General features: G+C 47.7%; 1 protein-coding gene across 2 annotated transcripts in view; it reads right to left on the bottom strand.

Annotated features, from left to right (window-relative positions):
- CLN3 (CLN3 lysosomal/endosomal transmembrane protein, battenin) overlaps nt 1–612 on the bottom strand; it is a 936006-nt gene extending 935394 nt beyond the window's left edge. The window contains exon 1 of one of the 2 annotated variants that reach the window (XM_086932190.1): nt 475–612. In XM_086932190.1, the coding sequence (XP_086788316.1) occupies nt 475–520 (46 nt within the window). In that variant the 5' untranslated portion in view covers nt 521–612. The remainder of the gene's footprint in view (nt 1–474) is intronic. The other variant, XM_086932191.1, reaches the window with a different exon arrangement.
- Nucleotides 613–13849: the final 13237 nt, after the last annotated feature.

Raw genomic sequence — 13849 nt, 5'->3', positions numbered from 1 at the left:
AACCTTTTTGACTTTGGTGGCAATACCAACTCATGGCATTGACAGTGAAGTCATGTTATCTCTAGGACACTGTTACCACATATGGAGAGTTCTGCTGACTCAATACAACAATAGCAGAAGCAGAAAAGATAGCTCTTCTGTATAAACACAACCACTGAGCGCAGCTCATTGTCGTGACACTTCATAACTCCATGTTTTTCTACCATACATTTCTGCATTTCCTACTATTTCAAGCTCTTCTATCGGTCCCAATTTTCCTAACAGTACAGTCCAATTCCTACTCTCCAGACGTTCCCAGGTGCCTGCTTCATCTCTCATTAGTACCCATCTACGATATGTAAACAGTTTCGCCCACTCTGTTCCTGCAGTGCCTTTCCAAAATACATTGGGTGGTTTCATTCTGCCACCTCTACTGTGTCCTGCCTGATCTCGTTTGCGTCGTTCCTGAAGATCCAGGCGCCTCCCCCAACTCACCCTCCCAGTCGGAGTCGGAGTGCCTTCTCCAGTTCTCTTCCTGCATAGTTGCAAGACGAGTAGGGGTCGCCAGCTGCCCTGGCTCAGCTCGCACTTAGTCTGCGTTCCACGTCTCCTACGCTGGCAATGAAAGAGTGCGCACCAGTTAACCTCCTAACCATAGAGAGGAGCAAGAGCGGCGCACACAGAACTCCATGGCACTTCCGTGTTTGAGTGCAGTAGTCCAAATCGGGTATAGCGATTTAGGTTGTGTGGGGCATTTTAGAGGGCGGTGAGTTCTTAAACATCTTGTTATTAGACCGGCTGAAGCCATTACGTGAGCAGTCCAGCACTAAAAGCTCAGTCAGGAGCAAAACTGCGAACTTAAAATAAGGTGTGACCCAGCAAATAATAGTGGAAGTCGAGGAGTTTTTTGGCCCTTGCTAAGCCTAACGTGAGCTGATTAATCAAATAAATGCTCTTGTGATAAAACTTTTTGTTATGCTTGCAAGTGCTGCACAGTAATCCATTCGATTATGTTACTACACTGACATTCATTAAAATCTGTTTCTAAAATAGATTTACAAAGAAAGTTGAGCCACTTAGATAGCCTTTATTTCTTCCTAACGCGGGTATATGAAATCCCTGGATGTGGTAGTACCGTGGATTTATTCTTTATCCACCGTAATCCCTAAAATGGGTTTAATTCAAACTACATGTAAACCCAAGTGAATAAAATAATCCGGATGTCCTCTCTAGTTAGTAGTGGTACAATTCAAAATTTGCAAACATTCGTGACAAGAATTTTCAATTCTATTAAGGACAAGGAGGCGAGGATTATGCTTTCTCATTTCTTTAATGAAATGCTCAGCAGCCAATCAAAAAACAGAACTACAAATCCCATGAACACTTGGGAATGACCTCAGGAAACACTATAAAAGGTCCACAAATCAGTCTTTCTTCCTCTTTCTTTCTGTAACAAGTTCGATATCCAACAATAATCCCAGATAAAGTAACAGAATCAGCTCCAGGCAGGCCGCCGAAATCCACAAGATCTTCAACGCAAAGGAGGAAACATCCGGGGTCCGTGCACAAGGAGACAGGTGAGGCTCATGATGTAAAACCAAATCACTTCTGGTCGGAACCTGAAACAGAGACAGAGCCGTAATATCCCAACATCAAGGGAGTAAGAAATACAGGGAAGGGAAACATTATAGAATTCTTTACAACTGTAATAATACAAATTCGATATACAGTAAATGCTTATATCAATTAAGCATAGTCCGGGTGGGATAATCCTCGCCTCCTTGTCCTTAATAGAATTGAAAATTCTTGTCACGAATGTTTGCAAATTTTGAATTCTATGTCAGGACAGGAGGCTCCGATTATGCTTGTTCAAAGCTCATCAATTACAACAGAGGCAACACTAACAATAGGTTTATAATAGAATTGCTTAAAAACAGAATCCGAAGACCAGTCTGCAGCCTTCATGATATCAAACAGAGTTACACCCATAGAAAAGGCTTTGGAGGCCATCGCCCCTCTAGCAGAATGCGCCCCAAACACAGAGACATCAATGCCTGCCTCGGACATAAGCCAGCGCACCCAGCGAGCCAATGTAGCTGGGGCTACGGGGCGAAAAGGCTTCTGCAAAGCAATCAATAGCTGACCTTGCAAATCCGCGCGCAAAGAAGCGGTACTCACCTCGTAATCCTTTAAACATTGCACAACACACAGGTTGGGGTGATCCGGGAATGAAGGATAGGAAATGGAGGAGGTGTTGGTTTTAGTCCTTCGAGAAAGAGTAAAAGTAACACCTTCTGGTGTGAAGGAGCGGCCCGCTAGGTCCAAAGCCCGAATATCCGAAACACGTTTGCAAGAAACTAGGCATAATAACATTGTCAGTTTTGCAGACAACTGTTTCCGGGACAAAAGAAGATTAGAAGGCCAGGCCTCCAAGAATCTCAGGACAATCGAAACATCCCACAGAGACACATACTTCGGTGTGGGAGGTTTCGCGAGGCGGATGCCTTTCAAAAGTTTGGACAGCAAGTGATGTTCCCCAACAGGTTTACCATCAATATGGATGTGACCTGCCGAAATCGCCGACCTGAAACTATTAACAGTCCGGTAGGCAAGGCCCGACGTGGCCAAAGAAGTCAAGAAATTTATAACTAGACTGACATCTGCCGAAACGGGATCAACCTCCCGTTGAGCACACCAATCACTCCATCGTTTCCAAGCTCCCCGATACCGCTTGTGGGTATTGGGAGACCAGGCGTTACTGATAAAGGTGGCAGCGTCGCTAGAAATGCCTGGGATCGACCAGCGATCCCCGAAATTCGCCATGCCAGTAATTGGAGAGTGCCGGCGAGAATGAGGGGATGCGGAGATCCGAGAGGATCCTGCAATAGAGTCCGCTTCTGGGGAAGAAGGAGAGGAGGGGCGCAGCACATCTCCAGGAGAACCGGGAACCATGCCTGAGCTCTCCACAAGGGAGCAATCAGAATCAGCTCCGCTCGAAAGCGTTTGGCGTAAGCCAGGACTCTGGGAAGCATCATGAACGGGGGAAATGCATAGCAAAGAGTCGAGGGCCACTGTTGGAGAAAAGCATCCGTGGCCAGAGCTGATGGGTCCGGTCTCCAGCTGTAAAACTGGGGAAGCTGCGCGTTGAGGCGAGATGCAAAAAGATCCAGGTGACACTGGCCCCAAAGATGAACAAGGGCACGGAAGACTCGAGGGTGAAGTCTCCAGTCGCTGTAGTCCCGAAGATGACGGGAGTGCCAGTCCGCCACTTGATTGTTGCGGCCCGGAAGATACTCGGCAATAACTGTGATCTTCCGGTGAAGGCAAAAATGCCAAAAATCTTTGGCAATCTCCGCTAAAATCTTGGACCGTGTCCCGCCCAGTTTGTTCACATAACGGACTGCCGACACGTTGTCCATCCGGAGAAGGATGCAACAATTCGCCTGCATGGGGGAAAAACACCGGATCGCAAAGGACCCTGCCAGGAGTTCCAGGCAATTGATGTGAAGGGACAATTCTTGGGGAGACCAACGACCCCCCGTCGAGATGGACCCGCAACGGGCTCCCCAGCCCCATTGGCTGGCATCCGATTCTATCACCAGCTCTGGAGAAGACCCGAACAGGGCTCGACCGTTCCATGCCTCCATGTGGTCTAGCCACCATTGCATCTCCATCCGCACTTCCTCCGAAAGAGGAATTTGATCTGAATAGCGGAGACCTTTCCGAAGATGCTGAATCTTCAAGCGTTGCATCGCCCAGTAATGTAAGGGACCCGGGAAGATCGCTTGAATGGAGGACGCCAGAAGGCCCACTACACGCGCCAACGACCTCAACGACACAGTCTGTCTGGAAATAACAGACGTCAACTCTCTCCTGATGTAACGGAGTTTCTGGTTGGGTAAGAGTAGTTGACAAGTCAAGGAATCGATCCGAAAACCCAGAAAATCGATAGACTGAGCGGGAACCAAAACCGATTTGGGTACATTGACTAGAAAACCCAGAGATTGCAAAAGGGTGATGGACCACTCCAGATGTTGCAGGAGCTTGAGGGGACAATCCGCCATAAAAAGGATGTCGTCCAGGTAAATAATCAGTCTGACCCCCCTGGAACGAAGATGTTCCACCACAGGCCTCAGCAATTTCGTGAAGCACCACGGGGCCGACGAGAGACCGAACGGGAGAACCTGATACTCGTACCACTGACCCAGCCATTGAAATTGAAGGAATCTGCGATGGGGACCGTATATCGGGATGGATAGATAAGCATCTTTCAGGTCCAATCGGACCATCCAATCCCCTTCCCGAAGGAGATCCCTCAGAAGATGGATGCCCTCCATCTTGAAATGCCTGTATACAACCCCGCTGTTGAAGTCTTTCAGGTTGAGAACTAGGCGGGAGCCGCCTCCCTTTTTCTCCACCAGAAAGACTGAGCTGACAAAGCCCTGAGGATGGCATACTGTTGGAACAATCGCCCCCTTGCTGAGGAGTTCCTGAATCTCCTTTGACATACTGTCTCGAGAGTGACATGAAAAAAGCATAGGGGTCGGCAGACGGGTCTGATGAATTGGGTGATAGAATTCGATTCTGAACCCCTGAACGGTTTCCAGCACCCAAGCATCGCTGGAGATCAAGCGCCAATTGTTTAGAAAAAACTGTATCCTGCCCCCCAGCATCACATCGCATGCTGGAATTAAGCTCACCTGTAGCTCCGGAATCCTGGTACTGTCCCTGGTGACCACCAGATCGTCCCTTGCCGTACTGGCCTTTTCCTTTCCGGGAAGGATAGAAATTTGCGCGGGTGGAATAACCGGCGTCATACTGACCGCCGCGCTGTTGAGGAACTCCCCTGTGGGACTGTTGCTGTGACCCGCGGCCGAACGACCGTCCCCGTCGTCCGGCCTTGCCGAAAACCGGACGCATGGCCCGGCGCAAAGACGCCTGCGCCTTGTCAATGCCGCTAAAGGCGGACACGAATTTGGTCAACTCTTTGAGGAAAGGCTGACCAAAAAGAAGACCTTGCGCCTCCGGACCGGCTTCAGACGTGGCCAATTCCGCCAGTTTTGGGTCAAGCTTGAGGAGAATGGACCTGCGTCTCTCCGCGGAAATGGCGCAATTAACGTTGCCAAACATACAGACAGCTCGTTGAGCCCATTCAATAAGTTCGTCAGGGTTGACGGTCGCGGAAGCCTCCTTGGCCTTGAAGCCCAAATCCAAGATCTTAGCGAGAGGACCCAGCATATCCATCAATTTGTCCTGACAGGACCTCCACGAGCGGTCAAGACCCTTCTTGGGGTCCTTGGCGTACTTCTTGAGGTACGTTACCATCATTGGATCCACCTCTGGAGTCTCCGCCATGTTGTCCGCAAGATCTGGCCTCGGACACTCCGAGCGTAGACGAGCTCTGACAGGGGCCTCGAAGGGGTGGCGAACGTGCGCCTCAAGATAGGCGGCCACAGCCGGAGCCGGCAACCATGATGTTGAGTTGGGGTGGATGATATCCTCCGGCTCAAAGTTCAAGAGAAGGGGACGTTCAGGTGCGTCCACAAAACGTTCCTTACGGAGACGCTTCTTTGGGGGTGAAGAATCGTGCTCCGAAGAAGCCTGAGCCTGGTCCGACTCGTCGACAGGATGAGACACAGAAGCTTTGGTTTTGTCCGAAGACAAGGCCCGTGCCAGCCTTTGAAAATCTGATTTATGCGGATTGAGAGGGGACTTCGCAGCCTTTTGAGAAGGCGGCAACCACCCCTGCTGCACAGCATAGTCACTGAGGTGCCTTTTAAGAGGGGTAATGGCTCGAACCAAGGCCTTGTTGACTGAAAATTGGACTCCCTTGTCCAACTCCTCGACCAGGTTGTACTCCATGGAGTCATCCTCTTCCTCATCATAATAACAGTCATCGTCTGCGTCGTAGTATTCAGACATTGTATCAAAGTACAAAAGTAAAAGCCCACCAGATGACTGACTGAATATGGGGTATCGAGATACCAGTAAGGGGGAGTGAGAACCCCAAAGCAGGCCCAAGAGATGGTTGAAAGAACCAAACTCCGAAGTCAATAGAACGTGGAGGGAGAGAGCCTGCCAATAAACCACTCTAGGCAGAGCCTATGCACAATTATCAGCCATAACACCTCAGCGTGCTCCGGCGTAGACGGGGTCGAAAGTTCAGGGCTGTGGGCGTGAGCGCTGGTGAGAAGCGTTCCTTCACTCGACCGGCGTGAGGCAAACAGCCAGAAACCGGAAACAAGCAACGCGCATGTGCGACGTTGCTGCCACTGAAACACCGGCTCGAGAGCGCTCGCGCTCCCCCAAGAAGCCGACGACCCCTGCTCCCACTCCACTAAGGCAACCGGGCACAAAGGACGTGGCCAGGCGCAGGGAGGTGAACACACGCCCCCAGGAAGACACGCCGCTAACGGACGAAGGAAGGAATATCGGTAATGAAACCGAACAAGAGTACACAAGCAATTCGCAACAAAGCACAAACAGCGCAATACAAGGCAAGTGTACACACCAAAGCAGAGCAATTACAAGAAAAGCAATGCAAGTAAGGCAAAATAGACTTAACTGGCTGCGGAGCAGCAAAGAAAGAGGAAGAAAGACTGATTTGTGGACCTTTTATAGTGTTTCCTGAGGTCATTCCCAAGTGTTCATGGGATTTGTAGTTCTGTTTTTTGATTGGCTGCTGAGCATTTCATTAAAGAAATGAGAAAGCATAATCGGAGCCTCCTGTCCTGACATAGAATACGCAATGCAAGCATTTCTTCAGGATAATATGCGGGAAAAGTGCATTTTAAAGTACCCAGAGCCAGTGACATTGGTCTCCGCATAACCACATTTAAAAACTGTTACAATAAGATTAGGGTTCTTCAAGTAATTGGTGCACAATTCAAGATAAATGTTATTTTAATACATTTGGGACAGAATACCTGTTGGGGGAAAAATCCTTTAAGCAATGAAAATCATTCAATCACCACATCTGCAACAAAAGGAAAACAAACAGGTTTATTGCATATGCTAGACTAGTACAGCTGGGAGAGCGACCCGTACTATGAGAGAAGCACAGGTCAGTCTCAAATTACACATGCTGCAAATCTAGTCTTACAATACTAATTTTGCCATAAATCCATGTTTAATACAATGTAAACAACAGAAAAAGCTTCCTGCTTTTCCGTTATATCCCACCCAGATTACATACATTTATTTTAAGAGCAGCTTTTTCCTGTGTTAGTGACTTCTCACGCCACACTTACAGACTACAATTGAAACATTCTTGCTGCTCCACATTTCCTGTTACATATTCAAGTTAGGAAGTTTCACAGGAAGCATACAATGTGAAGAAAAATCACAAGTCAGACCACATTTAGACCTTTTTTTTTTTTAAGCTCGCTGTAGATTATTACCACATAAAATGTGCAGTTTAAACATGCACTTGTAACCGCACATTTAAACAGTATTATACTGTTTTTCTTTCTTTACATGATGATATTTCACAGTTTGTGGACACGTGATAGATAAAACAGAATAATGAACAGAATAATTAGGGCTTAAATCTAAATTAGGGTTTTGATTCCTTTCATTTCCCTCTAGTCGATTCTTCGACTACTTACTTTCTACCCCAGTACATTTCTTCCAATCCTGTATTGTACATCTCCTTATTTCTTATTATAGGAAACATACCTCCCACTTTAGCTGTAACCCTCTTGCAACATGCTAAAATAACCTGAAATACTAGGCACATCAATAGCAACAGAACTATTATATGCAACAAGGCCTTAGACAACCTCGACATCCAGGACTGCACCCAATCAAACAAGCCAGTGAACCACTCATCTGGAGCTCCCCTTTCTTTCTTCATCCATGTATGCAACCTATGCAAAGTCAATATGGCCTGAGTTAAATTTCCTCCATCTTCATCTTTTGCCGGTATGAAATTGCCGCATATGTATTTGACTTGGCATCTTTTGGCGTGTTTCCCCTGAGTTTTTGCTTTCTGACCTCCCGGTTTTGACTCTGTTTTTCTGGTTTAGTGTCTCTGCGCACTTTCTCACTGCTGATCAGTGTTAAAGTGCTCATGTTGTAAATTGTTATTATGGATTGGTGTTTCCATGATTGGCATGGAGAAGCGGGGCACATCTGTGAGACGTTGGCCTGGCATATGATGTCCACTATTCTAGTGGGCACCTTGCACCAGTCGAAACAACACTTATTGATGGTAGGTTTAAGACAACCTTTATAGAAAGCTATCCTAGTCTGCTAAACATCTGCCCTGGGAATTGGATGTGCATCAGTCCTAGTGACTGCATTGAGACCTCTGTAGTCTTCACAAAATCTCATCTCTCACTTACCACCCTGGGTGTGAGGTTTTGGTACCAAGACTACTGGACTAGCCCAAGGGCTATCTGAGGGTTCAAACACTCCCAAATCCAACATTTTCTGAACTTCAGTCCTAATACAGTCCCTGACATGATCAGGTTGCCTGTAAATCTTATTTTTAACAGGCACTATCTCCAGTGTCCACTTCATGAGTGCACCAGGTAGTCTGACTTGGAGTCAGTGAAAAAATATGTCTAAACTGATTTGGGACTTGCCTGCAATCAGTTTGCTGCTGATCAGTGAGGCTGCCTGCCAAGGCTACTCCTTCAACTGATCCATCATCAGGGTTCTGAGAGAGCAGGGCTGGGAGAGGGCCACTCTCTTCCTTCTTTCCTTCATCAGTAGCCATGAGCAAGCCCATGTCTGCCCTGTCAACATATGGTTTCAATCTGTTGACATGAAGTACCCTATGGGGAATCCTGGGAGTTCCAAGATCTACCAAATAGGTAACCTCTCTCTTCTGTTCAACAATAGTGTGGGGTCCACTCAACTTGTCTTGGATAGCTGCTGGGGCCACAGGCTCCAACACCTACACTTTCTGTCCTGGCTGGTAAACAGTCAGAACAGCCTTTTGGTCATGCCAGGCTTCCTGTAATTCCTGGCTAGCCTCAAGGTTTTTAGTTGCCTTTTTCATTTACTCAGCCATCCTGGAGCGGAGACCAAGTACGTAATCCCCAATATCCAGTTTTGGGGATTTGAGAGGTAACTCCCATCCAGACAAAGTGGCCCCTGACAGGGTGTCCAAACAGAAGTTCAAATGGGCTGTAGCCAACCCCCTTAGGAACCTCCGTGTATGCAAACAAAAGGCAGGGTAGCAGGATATCCCATCTCCGCCTGAGCTTTTCTGGGAAGCCCTTAATCATACCCTTTAAGGTTTTGTTGAACCTTTCAACTAAACCATTGCACTGTGGATGATAGGGTGTGGTGAATTTGTAGTTCACTCCACACTCCTTCCACATTGCTGTCAAGTAGCTAGACATACAGTTTGCAGCTCTGTCAGATACTACCTCCTTAGGAAAACCCACTCTTGAGAAAACTTCCAAGAGGGCTCTTGCCACCACAGGTGCTGTAGTGGTCCTAAGGGGAATTGCCCCTGGGTACCTAGTGGCATGATCCACTACCACTAGGATAAACCTGTGCCCAGAAGCAGTTTGAGGATCCATTGGTCCAACAATGTCAATCCCCACTCTCTCAAAGGGAACCCCCGCCACAGGTAGTGGTATTAGGGGGGTCTTTGTAGTGTCACCTGCCTTACCACTGGCTTTTTCAGGTTACACAGGAGCTACAAAACTCCTTGATGTCTTCAGTCATGTGGGGCCAGTGAAAGTGAGGGACAATCCTGTCCCAAGTCTTGTTCTGGCCTAGGTGTCCTGCTAAGGGAATATCATGGGCTAGTGTCAATAGGAAGCTCCTGAATGCCAAAGGTATGACCAACCTGCTGGATGCATCCGGCTTGGGGTCTCTACCCTCTGAATACAGGAGTCCATCATCCCAGTAAACATTATGGGTGCCACTAGCATTCCCAGCAGCCTCAGCAGCAGCTTGCTGTCTGAGGGGTTCAAGAGAAGGGCCGCTCAGCTGCGACTGACCCAGATCTGCCCTGGAAGGGCCCCCTGTCCCTAAGAACTCAACCTGATCAGGCTCAAGCTCCTCTGGGACAGTTCCTTCTTCAGGCTCACAACTAGCTTCATCAAAAGACTTGATCATCACCCTGAGTCAGGGGGTAAGGCACTGCCTTAACCCTACTGCTCATTTTCTTGGTAGGTACCTGGTCCATTATTCCAGAATCCAGGGCCTGTTCAGTGTTAGACTTTCTGACCTGTGACCTAGTCACTGTAAGGACATGTGCTGAGCTTCCTAACATTTCTGCATGGGTCCTATACTCCACTTCAGACCAGGCTGAAGTCTCTAGGTAATTTCCAAGCAAGCATTCAACAGGGAGGCCTGCACTTATCACAACTTTCTTTAGGCCAGTTACCCCTCCCCAGGAGAAATTAACAACTGCCAGACTATGGTTGGTCCTGACATTGCTAGCATTGGTCACTTGGTAAGTCTCTCCAAGTATGACTTGTCCAGGGTCCCCAAAGTCTGCTGTTGCCATTGTGATACTTGCCCCTGTGTCCCTGTATGCTTCTGCCTTTCTCTCATTTATTAAAGGTGTTTGTCTGTACTTGCCCAGGTTACCGGGACTCACAGAGGAGGTCATATCCATACCTCCATCACAGACTAAAACAGCTTGAGTTGGAACACTGACTAGGCCAGAGCCCATCTCAGATCCCAGGGTCAACCATACTACACCCTTCTGCTGAGAACCACCACCAATTGTAGCTCTACTAGGGGGAACAGTTGCCTTAGAGGCAATGGTGGTTGGAGCTGTGTCCTTTTTGGTGCATTCACTGGTCAAGTGGCTATTCTGCTTACAGACTATGCACCATGGTTTCTTTGGGCCTTCTTTCTTTTTGGAAGATTGGGTATTCCCCCCATTAGAAGCTTTTTAGGGACCTTGTGAAGACTTCTGGTCTTTACCTTTCTCCCCACCCTTTTGATCTTGCTTCTTTTGGTCACCACATTGGCTCTGTACCTTCTGCTTCACCCTGGTTCTGACCCATTTGTCTGCCTTCTTTCCCAGTTCTTGGGGAGAGATCAGATCAGAGTCCACCTGGTGCTGATGCAACAGCTGGTTTTGACAGTTGTTAAGAATCTGTTCTCTCATGATCAGATTATACAATCCTGTATAGTCACACACTTTTCTGCCCAACAACCAGCCCTCCAGAGCCTTACTATCATAATCTACAAAGTCAACCCAGTCCCAAGTCTGTGTCTTCTGGGTGTCTCTGAACTGTATTCTATACTGCTCAGTGGTTAAACCAAACCCATCTATCAGAACACTCTTCTGGACCTAGTAATTATCAGCATCCTCTTCACTTACAGTGAGGAGCTTAGCTCTACCTTTTGTCTGCAAAGGAGAGCCACAAGATTGCTGCCCACTGCTCCTGGGGTACCTTCTGTACTTTGCAGGCCCTCTCCAGTGCAGTAATCGATTTGTGGATGTCATCCCCAATCTGATAGGGAGGTACAATCTTGTTAAGGTTTCTATGGTCATAAGACCTATCCCTACAAATAGGGACATTGCTGCCACCATGGGGCTCTAGCCCTTTTTTTTCTTGCTTTTTCAAGCTCTAGGGTTTCCTTCTCTAAGGCTACCTGCTGTCTCCTTATTCTCAGTTGAGCTTCTTTCATTCTCACCTGATGCTCCCTCTGCTCCTGGGAGGTAGCCCTCCTATGAGCAGAGGCAGAGGACCCTATAGATGTACCAGAATAATTGGATTCCTGGGAAGATCTATCTCTTCTGGGCACACCACCAACTCTACCTGGGGGGACAAAGATTGGGCCCGTTTGGCCTTCTTCATCTCTCGGCAGAACTGGATTCTCCAGGGCAAGGTCATTGTCCTCTTCCTGGTTTTCATCTGAGTCAGAGTTCTGGTGGGGCAACCCACTGGGATTCGCCCCCTCAGATGTATCCACCCCATTGCCTACCCTACTAGGATCTGATGCTTTCTTAAAGTCATCAAGCAATAACACCTCTCTAAGGTGCTAGATATTAGGATTCTGTCCTGGCCTCAATTTGCTCATGGCACATAGAGCCCTTAACTCTTGGAAAGAGAATGTGTCATATTTAGATATCTGTACCTGCTGTACTGGATTGACATGTGGGACAGACCCACTGGGTCCCTCCTTTAAGGACATGACTAGTGAGGTGTGGTGTGTGCACCTACCTACATTATTGGTTTCCTACTAAACCTCTCTTGAGTTGTGGTGAGGGTGTGCTAGGCCCTTACCACACACACCTCTAAGTTCAGTAGAACCTACTGTATTATAATCTTGGATTATATGTACCTACTGGTACCTTTTAGTGGTTTTTCAAATTATATTCTCAAGATTATCTGGTAAGACAATGCAAGCTGGGATCCCACACGCTGCACACCAATGTGAGAAGTTGGCCTGGCATATGATGTCCACTATTCTAGTGGGCACCTTGCACCAGTCCAAACGACCCTTATTGATGGTAGGTTTAAGACAACCTTTATAGAAAGCTATCCTAGTGGTAGCTGTGGAGATCAGCCTTCAGGCTAAGTCTTGAAGGAATGTAAAGCAGCTTGTTTTACCAGTTATAATCCCTTGAATAATCAAATTAAAGGAGAGCCACACCAGGTATATATCAAATATATATGTATTTATTCTAAACACAACCCCTCTAGTCTCTTTATGAGGGTAGAGGCAAAAGTACAATACAAGAACTTAAATAGCACACAGTAAATTAGCACAGTATACGTTTTGCCCTACAGGGCTCACAAACCATATACTAAGAAAGTGGAATAAGAACCACGTGAGGGATAGAGGCAAAAGTACAATACAAGAACTTAAATAGCACACAGTAAATTAGCACAGTATACGTTTTGCCCTACGGGCCTCACAAACCATATACTAAGAAAGTGGTATAAGAACCAGGTGAGGGATAGAAGCAAGGCCTAGGGCCTATAGAACTGCTGGTGCCACCAGCAACCACCCAAGGTAGGGACACAGGAGACCCATGAGTGATGCGTGCAGTGTCTAAACACAGCCACAAATCACCATTGACTTCTATGGCGAAAGTTAACATTTTAAAGAATAAGGACATTTAGGAGTGGACTACGGTAAAACCCTTTCAGAACTGAACCCTTTGAGAGTGAAGACCCACGGGAGCACTGAAGTACTCGTGTTACCTCACCCAGGGAAGCCGGGTGCATAGGTGTCTTTTCGAGTCGGGTTTCGTCATCGATTCCAATGGAGAGCTTCAAAGAAGTGCTGCAGGCGACCAGAGGAAAAGTGTCCGGATGGATCCAAGGGTGGATCGGAGATCTGAAAAACCTGAAAGCAGAGGGGACAGAGTCTGGGTCACTAGCCAGTGACCAGGATGGCGAGGAGAAGATGCCCACTGATGTCGGGTGTTTTCAGGTGCTGCAGGTGAAGTTTGACTCTTCAGCCACGAGGACCAGGCGGCGTAGACGATGACCAGGAGCTGGATTCGAGCTGTCCTACGAAGGCTGTCGAGTGCTGCAGCGTCTGTATCCGGATTGGACCCAACAAGCCTTGACAACAGCAACACACGCAAGATGACAAGATTGGCTTCGGTGTAGACCAGCAAGGTCTGAGGGACTCACCCTTTGGAGGGGAGTCAGAGCACATCTGGAACAACCAGGAAAGCCCAAGACACAAAGGATTGTCTTTTGTGGGGACCGACAAGTCGACGGTCTAGGGATCGCAAAGGAGCCTCAAGCTGAAATGCTGAAAGCAGGCCCACGGAACACTCGTGGAGTGTAGGCCCACAATCTTTGATGCAAAAGGTGCTCAGGGCTTGGACCACAAGTAGCCCAATGCACAACTTCAGGGAAAGCTCGGGAAGTCGGTGCAACAGCAAATGTGCAGTATGTTCAGGAGTTCCGGTCCCAAGTTTCTC

The sequence above is a fragment of the Lissotriton vulgaris genome, chromosome 7, assembly GCF_964263255.1.
Source record: "Lissotriton vulgaris chromosome 7, aLisVul1.2, whole genome shotgun sequence".
Lineage (NCBI taxonomy): Eukaryota > Metazoa > Chordata > Amphibia > Caudata > Salamandridae > Lissotriton > Lissotriton vulgaris.
The sequence above is the reverse complement of the archived record's forward strand: the minus strand, read 5'-3'. Positions and strand labels throughout refer to the sequence as shown.